At 42.4% G+C, this 17,432-nt stretch overlaps 1 protein-coding gene across 2 annotated transcripts in view; it reads left to right on the plus strand.

The window, feature by feature from the left end:
• ABCB9 (ATP binding cassette subfamily B member 9) overlaps positions 1-17,432 on the plus strand; it is a 137,988-nt gene that overhangs the window by 63,221 nt on the left and 57,335 nt on the right. For both annotated transcript variants that reach the window (XM_075834099.1, XM_075834100.1), the window contains exons 6-7: positions 1,175-1,372; positions 15,642-15,770. In XM_075834099.1, coding sequence (XP_075690214.1) covers positions 1,175-1,372; positions 15,642-15,770 — 327 coding nt within the window. The remainder of the gene's footprint in view (positions 1-1,174; positions 1,373-15,641; positions 15,771-17,432) is intronic.

A 17,432-nucleotide genomic window follows, 5' to 3' on the forward strand; every position in this document is an offset into this window, starting at 1 on the left:
AAAGAAAGGACCTTATAGGTCTGCTCTCCTGGATCCAATTCTGGTTTTGGCTAAAAAAAATTGCAAAATATAAAGCAAATGCACTGCGGCAACCCAACCATAGGCTGGGTTCCCACGTAGAGTAAACGCTGCAGAATTCTGCACAAAAAACTCATTTCCACAGCAATATGAGCAGGAAAAACGCCCTATTTGGTGCAGCTTTTTGTGACCGATTTACTAGTGATTTTCTTGAGATTCTGCTGTGTGTGGGAGCATACCCTAACTCAACTGGACGGTAAACTGTTCGTATAGTACCCGGCGTAGTCTGAAGCACATGTTGTATATACTCTTAAGAAATGTAGATCAGTGTTTCTTATCTCCGGTCCTCGGGTATCCCCAACAGGTCTTGTTTTCAGGATTTCCTCCGTATTGGACAGGTGATAATTATTATTAGTGCATCAGGAATTGTTACAAGTGTTCTCTACATAGGATAGCCTCAAATCATGACTTCTGGGTGAACTTCAGTACTGGAGTTCAAGGGGATAAAATAAAAAAATAACCAATCACCTGTTAAATGCCCTGCTGCTTTAGCACCACACTCTGGTGGTCCCCACTGGTCTTTGTTTACTTGTCCTGCAGTGATGGCGTTCTATTCATCCAATCACTGGCCACAGCGGTCTCGTTCCGTATATGCAAGCATCTCTGCAGCGGTAACCTGGATGTACGGCAGTTCATAGCTGCAGCAATGCAAGCAATGGCCGGCAGACACCACCACAGCCATCATAGCAGGCAAGCCTTTCCAAAAGGAAAGGTTTGGGAACCGATTTTCTGCCTTCCTCTTTTGGGATCGGTTCATATTAAACGCTGTAATTTTAAGTCTGCTGTGAATAATTCTCACCATGTCTAGTGATAATTTGTGCATTTTAATATTCCCCAATCGATTATTAAGAATTTTGATTGTTTCCATCAGATATAAAGTTTAGTGTAACGTTTTTAATGAATTAGAATTACACATGTGGATTTATACTCTTTGTAGTGACAAGCCCTATAGTATGCATTTTTCCTAAGCTACAGATGCCTTACAATGTTTGGCCCTATAATAATGGAGATCTTTTTAAGGAATTGGTTCTTTCTCAGACTGAGAAATTTTACAAATGTGTCCAATAACTTTTTTTCTCTTTTGTTCCCTTCAAAGAAACTTTCCAAAGAAGTTCAGACTGCTTTAGCAAAGGCCAACAGCACTGCAGAAGAAACTATTTCTGCAATCAAAACTGTCCACAGTTTTGCCAATGAAGAGACGGAGGCTAATGTGTATAGTGAAAAACTGCAGCAAGTTTACTCTCTGTACAAAAAGGAAGCTATCGCTTATACCTATTATGCGTGGTCTACTGGAGTAAGTATGTTCTGTTTTGCAAACATTAGCTCATTAAGGTGCCCTTCAGATCTAGTTTCTGCTTTACATTTATCATGTATGTTGGAAAAGCTCGCGATGTACGCTATAAACGTGTCCATGAGCCCGACGGAGGCTAAAAAAGTGTGCTTTTGGCCTCCGTCTTGCTAGTTATATATCAGTATAAGTTTTCTTTTTTTTTTAAAGGATGGATTACCGTAGTAGCTTACACTATTCCATCCTGTGGGATCCTGCAAAAAAACGTATAACGCGTAGGAGCCTATGGGTGACTGATGCCACTGTATGGCATCCGCCATACTTTGGAGCTTCCCGACGTATGCGTTCAGTGACGTTACTGTCCGTATATGGACAGTTATGTCACTGGAGCTATCCCAGGAAAGCTCCAGTGACGTAGGGGGAGTAGAGCCGCGGACTCCAGCATCAGGCGTCGCTCTCCCTGGAGACTCTGGCCCTGTGGAATCTCCAGATGTAACTGTCCATATATGGACAGTGACTTCAGAAGTTTTCCCAGAGTTAGTGTCCCCAGGCAGGGGAAGCATCAGCAAGCACTTTGCCCGGGAACTTCGGCCCTGGGAAATATTCTGACGCCACTGTCCATATATATGGACCGTGACATCCGGAGCTTCCTCAGGTCCAGGTCCCCGGGCAGAGCATCAGGCGGCGTTCACATGGGGGAGGTCGGGGGCTGTCCGGGTGACTTTTTTCCACTGTATTCTTATACAGTGGAATACGTTGCAACCTTCCATCAGAGGTATGTGTTGGTAGTCCTTCCGACTTACACTACCGTTCAAAAGTTTAGGGTCACTTATAAATTTCCTTAATTTTGAAAGAAAAGCAGTTTTTGTCAATGAAGATAACATTAAATTAATCAGAAATACACTCTATACATTGTTAATGTGCTAAATGACTGTTCTAGCTGCAAACGTCTGCTTTTTAATGCAATATCTACATAGGTGTATAAAGGCCCATTTCCAGCAACCATCACTCCAGTGTTCTAATGGTACATTGTGTTTGCTAACTGTGTTAGAAGGCAAATGGATGATTAGAAAACACTTGAAAACTCTTGTGCAATTATGTTAGCACCGCTGTAAACAGTTTTGCTGTTTAGAGGAGCTATAAAACTGACCTTCCTTTAAGCTAGTTGAGAATCTGGAGCATTACATTTGTGAGTTCGATTAAACTCTCAAAATGGCTAGAAAAAGAGAGCTTTCATGTGAAACTCGACAGTCTATTCTTGTTCTTAGAAATGAAGGCTATTCCATGCGAGAAATTGCCAAGAAACTGAAGATTTCCTACAACGGTGTGTACTACTCCCTTCAGAGGACAGCACACACAGGCTCTAACCAGAGTAGAAAGAGAAGTGGGAGGCCCCACTGCACAACTGAGCAACAAGACAAGTACATTAGAGTCTCTAGTTTGAGAAATAGACGCCTCACAGGTCCTCAACTGGCAGCTTCATTAAATAGTACCCGCAAAACGCCAGTGTCAATGTCTACAGTGAAGAGGCGACTCTGGGATGCTGGCCTTCAGGGCAGAGTGGCAAAGAAAAAGCCATATCTGAGACTGGCTAATAAAACGAAAAGATTAATATGGGCAAAAGCACACAGACATTGGACAGAGGAAGATTGGAATAAAGTGTTATGGACAGACGAATCGAAGTTTGAGGTGTTTGGATCACACAGAAGAACATTTGTGAGACGCAGAACAACTGAAAAGATGCTGGAAGAGTGCCTGACGCCATCTGTCAAGCATGGTGGAGGTAATGTGATGGTCTGGGGTTGCTTTGATGCTGGTAAAGTGGGAGATTTGTACAAGGTAAAAGGGATTTTGAATAAGGAAGGCTATCACTCCATTTTGCAACGCCATGCCATACCCTGTGGACAGCGCTTGATTGGAGCCAATTTCATCCTACAAGAGGACAATGACCCAAAGCACACCTCCAAATTATGCAAGAACTATTTAGGGAAGAAGCAGGCAGCTGGTATTCTATCTGTAATGGAGTGGCCAGCGCAGTCACCAGATCACAACCCCATAGAGCTGTTGTGGGAGCAGCTTGACCGTATGGTACGCAAGAAGTGCCCATCAAGCCAATCCAACTTGTGGGAGGGGCTTCTGGAAGCATGGGGTGAAATTTCTCCCGATTACCTCAGCAAATTAACAGCTAAAATGCCAAAGGTCTGCAATGCTGTAATAGCTGCAAATGGAGCATTCTTTGACGAAAGCAAAGTTTTAAGGAGAAAATTATTATTTGAAATAAAAATCATTATTTCTAACCTTGTCAATGTCTTGACTATATTTTCTAGTCATTTTGCAACTCATTTGATAAATATAAGTGTGAGTTTTCATGGAAAACACACAATTGTCTGGATGACCCCAAACTTTTGAACGGTAGTGTATACCTCCAGCAAAAGACAATAACGCGATGTGAAGGGGGACTTACCCATATTATGATCACCAGGGACTCATTCATTTATTTGTTATTTCTGCAGTTTATCTAGTGCACAGACACATAGAATTTCTTAGTTTCCCTTTGCTTTACCACTATTGCTCTCCTATGTACCGAACTCTGCATATGCTTGACCACAGCTTAGCTTCCACTCCTGTGTACCGAATTCTGCATACATCTGACCACGAGATCCTCCCTCGTTGCACTTCATTACCTGCAGCTCAGCAGTCATTTGGGGACTATCCTGGGGACCAAGACCTGGAAATCCCCTTGCAGCAATCCCCCTTGTGGGTGTTCAAGGTGAAAATCAGGGGATTCCTTAGACTCTGTACGCCAGGTTAGCCTGCGCCAACCTAATCACGACTGTTCCTCATTCCGGCTTGCTGCATTACAACGCCTAGAAGTGCAACTCCATCAAGTGCAAATGCTACAGTGCTACAACCTCTGCATTACCACTGACCATTATTACCTGGGTTGTTGCCTCGCCTATCGGATTCCAGATCCGAGAACCAGCATTGTTTGGTTTTTTTTAACTCGTTTTATTGAAAACATAGTACAAATGCATTTACACCATACACTGTATGCAAAAAGGAATGCAGAGATGTGCACATTACAACGCGTCTCAATTTAACATATCAAGAAAAATACATACACATTAACATACAAACAATATACATCTCCCGTATCACATACTGAACCAGGCCCAGTACCGGAGGCTATGATGATTCATTACCCTTTAATTTAACTAAGTGTCAGCGATCTACGGATGTCATGATCTCTGTGTGGGGTATATTGAGTCACTGCTGATTCACACCATGCTCCCCATATTTTATAGAATTTATCAAGGCATCCTCTTTGTTTATACATTATCCGTTCGTAAGGGATGATCGAATTCACAAGTGATTTCCACTTATTCACCTTGGGAGGACGCGGGTCCATCCATCTAAGAGCAATAGCCTTCCTTGCCATAAACAGTATTTCCCTAAGAAATATTTTCATGTAATGCGGCCAACATTCGTCTTGGAGAACACCGAACAAGCAAATCTGCGGAGTTGCCGGGACAGGAATATGCAGAATTCCAGCCGCTACCCCAATTACCTCATCCCAGAAAGAGGAAATAAATGGACACGCCCAGATCATGTGCCAGAAATCGGCACTAGGAAACCGACACCTGTGACATTCCGTGCTCGGATATCTACCCATTTTTTGTAGCCTAACAGGAGTAAGGTAGCTCTGATGTATCATGGATAGTTGTATCATCCTGTTATTGGCCGCTGGGGACACATAGAGTGGGGAAGAGAGAATCTCCTCCCATTCCTCCTCAGTGAGGTTGGGTATCTGTGTTCTCCATTTGTCCTTTACCGGTAGTGGTATGCTAACTTTGGCCGTTATGAGAGACGTGTAGATGGCTGATATTAACCCCCTGGGTCCTTGGGATCGAAATACTCCTATCAATGGAAATTGTGAGAATGCCGTATCTGGGGCAGGGAACTGGGCCCTGAGAGCATGGCGCAATTGCAAGTACCTGTAAAAGGCAGTCCTGGGCAGTGTAAATTCCGACTGCAGCTGTGTAAAGGATTTAAGGCTGTTTCCCTCATATACATCCCCGATATTGTGTATCCCATGCTGAATCCAGAATATTGGAGCCAGGTCCTCTGATACCTGTGTGAGGAGTGAGTTTGACCATAATGGCATGTCTGTCTGCACGTCAGAGTACCCGTAAATGCCCTTTGCAGCTGACCACACCTGGGAAGCTACCCTATGAACAGGGAGTACATTCTTGAGTGCATTCATGGGACCTTCCAATACTGGCCAAAGGGTAGGTATTTGCAGGTAGACCGCCAGGTGCTGTTCCCTATTTGTCAGCGTCGTGTCATTTACCCATGCTTTTAAATATCGTAATTGCCCCGCTAGATAGTACAGAAAGAGATCCGGCAAGGCAGCTCCCCCCTGTGTTTTGGGTCGTTGCAAAGTAGTGAGGCTGAGTTTTGACCTATTTGCACCCCAGATGAATGTTGGGAATAAGGCATGTATCTGCTTAAAGAAGGTTTTGTACACTGGTGTCGCTGCGTGTTCTAGGACATATAGGCATTTGGGGAGAATGACCATTTTAATTAAGTTAATCCTACCAGTTACAGCCAGGGGGAGAGTCGAGAACCAGCATTGTTACATTAAATTCATTGCTAAACATGGAGTCTGGTGTGGCAGAATCTGCTTTGTCACAGCATTCTTTGCAGATCTCCTTATTTTCAACAAGTACCAAACAACTGAAGGAAGAAGTCAAGACACGGCATTGGAAGTGCAAGTATGAGAGTTGCGCGTTAATTCTTGGTGTTACATCTCAGATATGTCAGACCACTCTACCTGAAAAGTTTTAGGGAAAAACACATTTGTACCCTGGGTTTCTTAACCACTGCAGGAGGATTGGATTTTTTTCTTCTCTTGGTTCAAAACTGATGTAGTGTTCATCATTTCCCTCCTAGTTGATTATGCAGAAGCCTGGGCCTCCACCTATCTGAACCAAGATCATGCTATTCTGAATAGCTTTGAGGACTACCTTACAAGGATGATTCTGGTGTTTGATGACTCTAACCACTGTGCTACTGTTGACGGGGCTTTACGTAATGTTCACCAGGGAAGACACTCCGTTGCTGAATGCACTGCAGAATTTTGTCTCTGGCATTCTGATATTTAATGAAATTCTTCTGGGATAAAATGGCGTTTCAATAAAGTCCTTTCTAAGCAGCTTAACCCCTTAATGACGCAGCCTAATTTGGGCCTTAAGGCTCAGAGCCCAATTTTTAAATATGACGTGTCACTTTATGTGGTAATAACTCTGGAATGCTTATACCTATCCAAGTGTTTCTGAGATTGTTTTCTCGTGACACATTGAAATTTATGTTAGTGGTAAAATTTGGTCGATATATTCAGTGTTTATTTGTGAAAAATAGCAACATTTATCGAAAATGTGGTAAAATAGCGTTTTTCTGATTTTAAATGTATCTGCTCATAAGACCGATAGTAATCCACACAAAATAGTTACTAGTTCACATTTCCCATCTGTCTACTTTATGTTGGCATCATTTTTTGAACATTCTTTTATTTTTCTAGGATGTTACAAGGCTTCGAACATAAGCAGCAATTTCTCATATCATGAAGTAAATTTCAAGCCTTTTTTTTTTTTAGGTACCAGTTCAGTTCTGAAGTGGTTTTGAGGGGACTATATATTAGAAACCCCCATAAAACTCCCCATTTTAAAAACTAGACCCCTCAAAGTATTCAAAACAGCATTTAGAAAGTTTCTTCGTTTCACAGGAATTTAAAGCAAAGTAGAGGTGAAATTTATAAATTTAAATTTTTATGTAGAAAATCCTATTTATTAAAAAAAAATTCTGTAAAACAGAAGATTTTACCAGAAAGATGCAACTCAATATTTATTGCCCAGATTCTGCAGTTTTTAGAAACATCCCACATGTGGCCCTAGCGCGCTACTGGACTGAACCACAGGCCTCACAAGCAAAAGAGCACCTAGTGGATTTTGAGGCCTCCTTTTTATTAGAATATATTTTAGGCACCATGTCCGTTTTGAATAGGTCTTGTGGTGTCAAAACAGTGGAAACCCCCCAAAAGTGACCCTATTTGGTAAACTATACCCCTCGAGGAATTTATCGAGGGGTATAGTGAGCATTTGGACCCCACAGGTTTTTTTGCTGCATTTTGTGGAATTACGGCGATTCCATATGTTTATTGTTTTTTTATGTCTTATGTCGGCACAATAACATACTTTTTATAAAAAATCATTTACTTTTTGTGTTGCCTTATTCTAAGGCCGGATTCACACGAGCGTGTGCGTTTTGCGCACGCAAAAAACGTGGCGTTTTGCGTGGACAAAAGGCACTTAGCAGCTCCGTGTGTCATCACCATATGATGCGCGGCTGCGTGCTTTTTGCGCAGCCGCCATCATTATGACACTCCATTTGGATGTTTGTAAACAGAAAAGCACGTGTTGCTTTTTTTGTTTTCATTCATCCTTTTCACTGCTGTTGCGCGAATCACGCGCGTCCCACGGAAGTGCTTCCGTGTGGTGCGCGTGATTTTCACGCACCCTTTGACTTCAATGGGTGCATGATGCGCGAAATACGCACAAAGAACGGACATGTCGTTAGTTTTACGCAGCGGACTCACGCTGCGTAAAAATCACGGAACTGTTTGCACGGCCCCATAGACTAATATAGGTCCGTGCGACGCGAGTGAAAATCCTGCGCGTTGCACGGACGTATTTAACGTTCGTCTGAATAAGCCCTAAGGGCCATAACTTTTTTATTTTTCCATCAAGAAAGCCGTGAGGGCTTTGCGTAAAGAACTGTAGTTTCGATCAGTACCATTGGGTACATGCAACTTTTTTGATCTCTTTTTATTCCATTTTTTGGGACGTGAAGTGACCAAAAAATTGTGATGTTGGTATGGTTTATTATTGTCTTTTACGCCGTTCACCGCGCGGGATCAATAACAAAATACTTTTGTAGTTCAGACCGAACTATCCACAGTATAGGTGATAAGTGTTGGACTGCTTGGGTATCATTGCTGGGATCCCCACTAATCATAAGAACGGGGGTCCCGAATGTCCGTTGGTGATTTGAGTGGTGGTCACTCATGCTGCTGCCGCTCCTTTCGTTTGCTATGGACCTGGCGAATAGCATCTCCTCCCCAAAATTCCCAGTAATATTGGTCATTTCTTGGCTTGACATCAATATTCTCTTAATTGATAATAGGTCAAGAGAACTAACTTTTACCTCTGAATTCTGTCAAATAAATTGCCAGCAGAAGAATCCTTTTCTATCTCAGGTGGAAATTTCTGGAGATTCAATTATCAACACAGTAGAGCTGCCTGGACACTATAAAGAATTTAAAGTTGTTTGTGACAAAAGCAATGTCGACCAGCTACGGCCTCATCATTCTTATGACTGTCCTTTTGAACTTTTACCTGGTACAACCATGGACGCATGTCCAACAAAAAAAGGCACTTGCCAACCAGCTACACAGGTAGTGTGATCACACAGTTGCACGGATGCAGGAGGGTGGGGTTCCAAGTGATATATCCAAGTAAAAGAGAGGAATATCCAGAAACTCCATGTGATAAAAAAATATACTGTGAACAAAATATATAGCTATTTTTATATACTTTTGGATTCATGTATCTACTTTCTGAGTTGGAATTAAAGACTTTTGATGACTATATAAGAGAGAGTTTAGCCAAGGGGTTTATACCAAATTTGACTCCTGCAGGAGCGTCCTTATTCTTTGTACCTAAAAAGTATGGTACATTATGTCCTTATATTGACTATAGAGAACATAATCAAATAACTGTCAAAAATCGTTATCCTCTTCCACTTATTCCATAGTTACTTGAGAGAGTACGGTCAACTAAGATATTTACTAAACTTGTTCTGCGAGGGGCCTACAATTTTGTCCACATATGACCCAGGCGCGAGTGGTAGACCGCTTTTCGAACACGGTGTGAGCATTTTGAATCTTTTCAATGTCCCAGTTAAGTTTCAGCACTTTATTAACCCCTTCCGGACATTTGACGTATGATTACGTCACAGCCGGGTAGGGGAAGTATGGAACTCCGTGAGCCCATACGATGCGGGTGTCTGCTGTATGTTACAGCCGACACTTTACAGTAACAAGCTCGTTTAACCTGTTAAATGCTGTGGTCAATAGCGACCGCGGCATTTAAATCTTTAGTAAGAGGGGGGCGACCCCCTCTAGCAGCTCATTGCGCCCCTGATGGTTGCTATGGCAGCCTGGGGGGCCTAATGAAGGCCCCCAGGTCTACCATCTTTACGCTCTTATTAAGCCCTGCTTCTGGCAGGGCTTAATAGAAGCCTGTCAGAAAGACCTTAGTATTGCAGTATATAGTTCAAGCGATCCAACGATCGCTGGTTGAAGTCCCCTAGGGGGACTAGTACAATAAAGTTGTTGTTTTTTTATGTAAAAGAAAATTCAAAAAACACCCATTTTCCCCCTACAGCAGTGTAAAAAAATAAATAAATAAACATTATTGGTATCACTGCATCCGTAAAAGTCTGAACTATTACTATATATTATTATTTAACCCGCACGGTGTATGCCGTAAAAAAAATGTAAACACCAGAATGGCTATTTTTTTGTCACCTAATCTCCCACAAAAAATGTAATAAAAAGTTATCAAAACCTTGCATGTACCCCAAAATGGCAGCATTAGTAACGGCAGCTTATCCCGCAAAAAATAAGCCCTCATACCACTTAATCGACGGAAAAATAAGAGTTATGGCTCTCAGAATTTGGCGACAAAATAAATGTTATTTTTTACACTTAGTTTTTTCCTTGTAAAAGTAGTAAAATAAAGAAAAAACAATATATATTATCGCCGTAATCATATTGACCCACAGAATAAAGTTAGCATGTTGTTTTAATTGCAGAGTGAATTCCGTAAAAACGAAGCGCAAAAAACAATGGAGGAATCACAGTTTTTTTCATTTTCTACCCCACAAATATTTTTCCCCCGTTTCCTAGTACATTATATGGCGCATTACATGGCACTACAAAAAACTACAACTCGTCCCGCTAAAATCAAGCCCTAATAGGACTATATCGATGGAAAAATGAAAAAGTTATGGCTTTTGGAACGTGGGGAGGAAAAAACGAAAATGAAAATCTGAAAGTTGTTTACAATGGGAAGGGGTTAACCCCTTCCCGACATTTGTCTCAAGTAAACGACATGGAAAGCCAGTGCTTCTCGCAAAATGTTGTATACTTACGCCAAATGTTTGGCACTGGCTCAGAAGCTGAGTCGGTGCCATCATCCCCGGATGTCAGCTGTATCTGACAGCTGACATCCTGCTGTAACGGCGGGGACCGAAGTTATCCCGTCATTAACCCCTTAAATGCAGCCGTCAAAAGCGATGGCTACAATTAAGGTGTTTGCAGCTCATCGACACCCAGAAATCGCCGGGGTGTCGGTGGCTGCAATGGCAACTGGAGGCCTAATAGTGGACTCCCGGTGTGCCTAGCACGGAAGACTTCCAGACCCCGCCTGGAGGCGGGGCCTGAAAGACTTCCGTAGCCGCCGGCAAGATGGCGACGCCGGCTCATCTCGAGCCGGCGTCATCAGCGGTGGATGTCAGCTGTATGTTACAGTTGACATCCACCTGTGACGGCAGGAACCGGAGCTAGCTCCGATCGCTGCCATTAACCCCTCAGATGCAGCGATCGGATGTGATCGCTGCATCTTTGTGGTTGCTAGCAGATCGGCAGCTGTGCCCTGCAATCGCACGACTGCCGACTGCTATTATGACACCAGGAGACCTAACAATGGCCTCCTGTTTGCCATTACGGAAGCCGATTAGGCTCCACTCAGAGGCGAAGCCTAATCGGCTTGCTGTCAGTGAATGAAAAAAAAAATCTGACAGTTGGACCTTCAAGTCCCCTAGTCGGACTAAAGTAAAGTGTAAAAAAAGTTGTAAAAAATGTAATAAAAGTTTTAAGTAATAAAATAAAACACAATCGAGCTTTTTCCCTTATCAAGTCCTTTATTATGGAAAAAAATAAATAAACCATACATATTTGATATCGCCGCGACAGTAACGGCCTAAACTATAAAAATATTATGCTATTTATTCCGCGCGGTGAGCGGCGTAGAAAAAAAACTTAAAAAATAATGCCAGAATTTCTGTCTTTTGGTCACTTTGCCCTAGAAAAATTGAAATAAAAAGTGATTAAAAAGTCGCATGTATCCAAAAATGGTGCCTATAAAAACTATAGCTCGTCTCGCAAAAAACACGCCCAGTTGTCCATTTCAAAGCTCATTTGCATATATATATAAAATAGCTCATAACTTGGCCAAAAACGAACGTTTAAAAAAAAACAAAAAACACGTTACTGTTATCTACATTGCAGCGCCGATCACATGCAATAGGAGATAGGGATTTGAGAATCTGGTGACATAGCCACTTTAAGGCTCCAATAAGTCTGGAAATAAAAACATGCAGTTGTGCAGATCAGAGGGGAACATTTCGTCCAGGTTCCTGTCATATACATTTTAAAACAGCCAGGGAATTGAGCTAGAAGGAAAATGTGTTTTCCTTGCTCAAGGGTTTTCTGGAAAACCTGTGTAAAAGGGCCTGGTTGTTGGAATAGGGAGAGTTGGGAGGGTTCCTATTCCACCAGCCACTTCAGGTATTGCATTGTGGATTATTACCTGCACAGCTGAGGTGTGCGTTAAACAGAGGCAGAGTTCAGTCTCTCTCTCTGCTCCTGGGACAGCTGGATGTGAGTAAAGCAACTATGGTGTTGTGTTTAGGAGTTGGAGCTCTAGGCTCAGCTCTTTGTAGTTAGGAACTGCATGTTTAGTTAGTGGCCAGACGGTCTAGGATTTACTTTATGTATTCATTTGTTTTCTGCTACGGCTTTTTTACCTAATAAAACTGGCTGAGGCCAGTAGTACCACACTGTGACTGGACTGTAGTCTGTTTTTTCTGTGCCAAAAGTGCCTGTCTACCCCAGGAGACCGCAATCCGGTGGGTGGCCCCTTACAGGGCCCTAAAATTAGGAAACCAGGAAGGGGGTGCCCAAACATATCTGCTAGAAGCGAGGGCACCCGTATTATACCAGGACAACACTTCCTAGCAAAATTCCCCAAACTGAAAAGGTGCGGAGTGTGGAGCAAAAGTGGGATAAGTAACGACACCGTTTATCAGTGCGACACTGGCCTGTGCAGAAGTGATTGCTTCACAGCGTAACACACATCTATGGACTATTGTATTGTTTACCCCATTATTATACCCCCTGACTATGCCCCTGATGTACTCTCCCCACATTATAAACGGAAACACCAGTAATACTCAAACAAAACTACTACCAAGCAAAATCTACGCTTCAAAAGCCAAATGGCGCTCCCTCCCCTCTGAACCCTACAGTGTGCCCAAACCGTTTACTTCCACAAATATGGCACCGCCATACCCGGGAGAACCCTTTTAACAATTTTTGGGGTGTGTCTCCAGTGGCATAAAGCTGGGCACGACATACTTGCCCCAGAATTGGCAATTCTGGGGAAAAATGTTAATTTTTACTTTGCACCATACGCAGCGCATTTATTTATGGAAAAGACCTGTGGAGTGAAAATGCTCACTATACCCCTTAATAAATGCTTTGAGGGGTGTAGTTTCTAAAATGGGGTCACTTCTAGGGGGTTTCTTTTATTATTTCCCATCTGAGCCTCTGCAATTGTGAACCAATTCTGTGTAAATCGCCAAATTAGACCTCAATTTCGCATGGTACTCTCTCAATCCCGAGCCCTGTCAAATGTCCAGGCAAAAGATCAGGGCCCATGTAGGGTGATTCTAAAACCGGGAAACACAGCATAATAATTAGAGAGCTGTCTTGTTATGGTGGCACAAGCTGGGCACCACATATTGGCATATCTATGGAAAAATCCCATTTTTACTCTGCAATATCGAGTGCGCACTAATTTATGCAAAACACCTGCGGGGTTTACATGCTCATTACACCCCTAGGTGAATACCTTGAGGGGTGTAGTTTCCAAAATGGGGGTCACTTTTGGGGGAGTTTCCACTGTTTTGGTCCCACAGGGGTTTTGCAAATGCGACATAGAGACCAGAAACCAATCCAGCAAAATCTGTACTCCGAAAGCTAAATTGCGCTCCTTCCCTTCTAAGCCCTGCTGTGTGCCCAAAAATTTGTTTATAACCACATATGGGGTATTGCCGTACTCGGGAGAAATTGCTTAACAAATGTTGGGGTTCTTTTTCTGCTTTATTTTTTGAGAAAATGAAAAATTTTGCACTAAAGCTAAGTCTTATTGGAAAAAAAAATGTAATTTTTATTTTCACTGCCCAATTCAAATAAAATCTATGAAACGGCTGTGGGGTCAAAATGCTCACTACACCCCTAGATTAATTCCTGAAGGGGTGTAGTATCACAAATGTAGTCACTTTTGGGTAGTTTCCACTGTACTGGTACCTTAGGGGCTTTGCAAATGCGACATGCTGTCAAGAAACCAATCCAACAAAATCTGTGCTCCAAAAGCCAAATGCTGCTCCTTCTGTTCCTTGCCATGTGCCCAAACAGCAGTTTATGACAACATATTGGATATTGCCGTACTCGGGAGAAGTTGTTTTACAAATGTTGGGGTTCTTTTTTTCCTTTATTTGTTGAGAAAATGAAAAATTTGGACCTAAAGCTACATCTTATTGAACAAAAAGGATTGTTTTTATTTTCACTGCCCAATTCTAATAAATTCTATGAAAAACTTGTGGGGTCAAAATGATTACTACACCCGTAAATGAATTCTTCAAGGGGTGTAGTTTCGAAAATGGGGTCACTTTTTTGGCGATTTCATTGTTTTTTCCCCTCAGGGGCTCTGCAAATGCGACCTGGCCTCCGCAAACCATTCCTGCTAAATTTGAGCTTGAAAAGCCAAATGGTGCTCTTTCCCTTCTAAGCCCTGCCGTGTGTTCAAACAGCTGCTTATTACCATATATGGGGTACTGTTTTACTTGGGAGAAATTGCTTTACAAAATTTGCGGTGCTTTTTCTCCTTTAGTCCTTGTGGAAATGAGAAAAAATTAGCTAAACCTACATTTTCTTTGAAAGAATGTAGATTTTCATTTTCACGGCCTACATCCAATAATTTCTGCAAAAAACCTGCGGTGTCAAAATGCTCACTATACCCCTAGATAATTTCCTCCTCAAGGGGTGCAGTTTCCAAAATGGGGTCACTTGTGGGGGGTTTCCACTATTTTGGTCCCTCAGGGGCTTTGCAAATACGACATGGCCTCCGAAAACCATTCCTGCTAAATTTGAGCTCCAAAAGCCAAATAGCGCCCTTTCCCTTCCAAGCCCTGCCGTGTGTCCAAACAACCATTTATGACCACATGTGGGGTACTGTTTTACTCGGGAGAAATTGCTCTACAAATGTTGTGGTGCTTTTTCTCCTTTAGTCCTTTTGGAAATAAAAAAAAATTAGCTAAACCTACATTTTATTTGAAAGAATGTAGATTTTCATTTTCATGGCCTACATCCCAAAAATTTCTGCAAAAAAACTGTCTGGTCAAAATGCTTACTATACCCCTAATGGGGTCACTTTTGGGTGGTTTCCACTGGTTTGGTACCACAAGAGCTCTTCAAAGAATCCTGACTTCTGTAGCGTCTGTGTGAGACTACAGCACAGTAAGATCTCGCTGAAAATTACAGTTTACAGCGTAATCTCGCGAGACTACGCCTGCTATGCTGTAAATCACAGAGAAGTGGTCAGGATTCTGAATAAACATCACATCCTGGCTGGAGGTCATGTATATTCATTGTCAGGACACTGCAGTAACGTTATAGTGTGTTTATGTGGCTGCACATAGCGATATAGCTATATCGCTATGTCCTGTGTAAATGAATCGGGAGAAGTGTATGACGCTGATTGGTCAGCGTCATACACTTCTCTCCACAACGCCCACTTGGCCAAAAAGTAAAACACGCCCAGTTGTTCATTAAGAAACTCATTAGCATAAAGCTAATATCGGTCATAACTCAGTCAAAAATGATCGTTTTTCTAAATAAAAAACCCTGCTGTAATCTACATTACAGCGCCGATCACATCATGTACAATATAGGCCACTTATAATGTGGTGACAGAGCCTCTTTAATGTAACACAGAGGAAACTTTAGTTTTGGTTGGAGTTTCCCTACTATACACCCCAATCTGCTACAAATGTATTTTTTATTTTGATCTTTATTCTCTTTTTTTTCTAGTTTACTCAGTTAGTGTTACAGATTAGTATTCTGTACTACGGCGGACATCTTGTGATATCAGGACAAACTACAAGTGGTAACCTGATTTCCTTTGTTATTTACGAATTTCTCCTGGGTGACTGCATGGAGGTAAGATCAGATTACTAGCAGTAACACACAGACACTACTGACTCTACGTGCTTTGCTAATTCGGTTATTTGTCTGTTCCATGATAAGTTTTGGGGAATTCTAGATTGAGCATGAAATAAGAAACATACTGTATTTTTAAAGACTAAAATTATGAACCTGGCAGGGCAATCAGTAAAGTGATTATTATTCTAGTCAGGACGAGCAAGTATCTATTGATTATGCCAGTTTCTGGAAATAAAAACTGAAGGCATATATCATGACATTAACGGGTTATTACCTTTTCAGTAAATAAAAGTTACTCTTTGTATTATAAAAAGTTATACAAGGATTGTGCCTGTGTGTCCATCACATAACCAGGACAGATTTATATCCACTAAAAGTAAACAGAAGGTTCCTATTGAATGACAACAATCAGAGATTTGCTGATACGGTACTACCCCTTTAACCCCTTCATGACAGCTATACGGCTATATACATTACAACTGCTGATAGCCCATGCAGGGCCGCCATCAGGGCAGTACAGATGGTACTCCTGTCAGGAGCCCGGGCTAAACGAGCCTACCGCGATTGCGTAGCTATAGGGGGCGCAGCGGTCACAATTGCCACCATGTCTAGTAAAAGTTACAATAGTATCTGAGGCCTATGTAATAAACTATACAGGCCCCTTTTACTATAGTATTAACAGTATACTTACCAGAATGTCGCGTCGCTGGATGGTGTCAGGACCTCCGCTGCGCCCGGAGCCGAAGAGGAGGCTGAGTATAAGGTTACTGTCTGCTGGGCACTGTATCTAAGCCTACCATGTGGTAGGCTTAGATACGGGGCTCATCAGACAGGCTGACACATGGTGTGGTCTTGTCTGCTGGGCCCTGTATCTAAGCCTACCACATGGTCGGCTTAGATACATGGCCCATGTGTGATCCTATCTGATGGGCCTTGCATCTAAGCCTACCACATAGTAGGCTTAGATACAGGGCCCCAGCAGACAGTACGCTTATACTGTATAAGGGTCTGCTGGGGCCCTGTATCTAAGCCTACCACATGGTATGCTTATACACTGGCCCATGTGTGATCCTGTCTAATCGGCCCTGTATCTAAGCCTACCATATGGTGTGGTCCTGTCTGCTGGGCCCTGTATCTAAGCCTACCATATGTATAGACAAATCAAGGGTAGGAGCAGCACTGTGATTCCTTGCCTGTTAAGGCTGGTGCTCAGCTTTCAAACAAGGAGTGACCTCTCCCTGCACAAACGTGTATCCAAAAATGAGAGAAAGAAGCAGCACTCAAAAAAACTCTGGTTTATTTATCCAGCATCCACTGCAACGTTTCGTTTCACCTTCTCTATGAAGGCTTTTTTTAAAAAAAGCCTTCATAGAGAAGGTGAAACGTTGCAGTGGATGCTGGATGAATAAACCAGAGTTTTTTTGAGTGCTGCTTCTTTCTCTCTTTTTTGGATAAGCCTACCATATGGTGTGGTCCTGTCTGCTGGGCCCTGTATCTAAGCCTACCACATGGTTGGCTTAGATACATGGCCCATGTCTGATCCTGTCTGATGGGGCCTGTATCTAAGCCTTCCACATGGTAGGCTTAGACACTGGCCCATGTGTGATCCTGCCTAATCGGCCCTGTATCTAAGCCTACCACATGGTAGGCTTAGATACA

This window comes from Rhinoderma darwinii, chromosome 1 (assembly GCF_050947455.1).
Source record: "Rhinoderma darwinii isolate aRhiDar2 chromosome 1, aRhiDar2.hap1, whole genome shotgun sequence".
Taxonomy (NCBI): domain Eukaryota; kingdom Metazoa; phylum Chordata; class Amphibia; order Anura; family Rhinodermatidae; genus Rhinoderma; species Rhinoderma darwinii.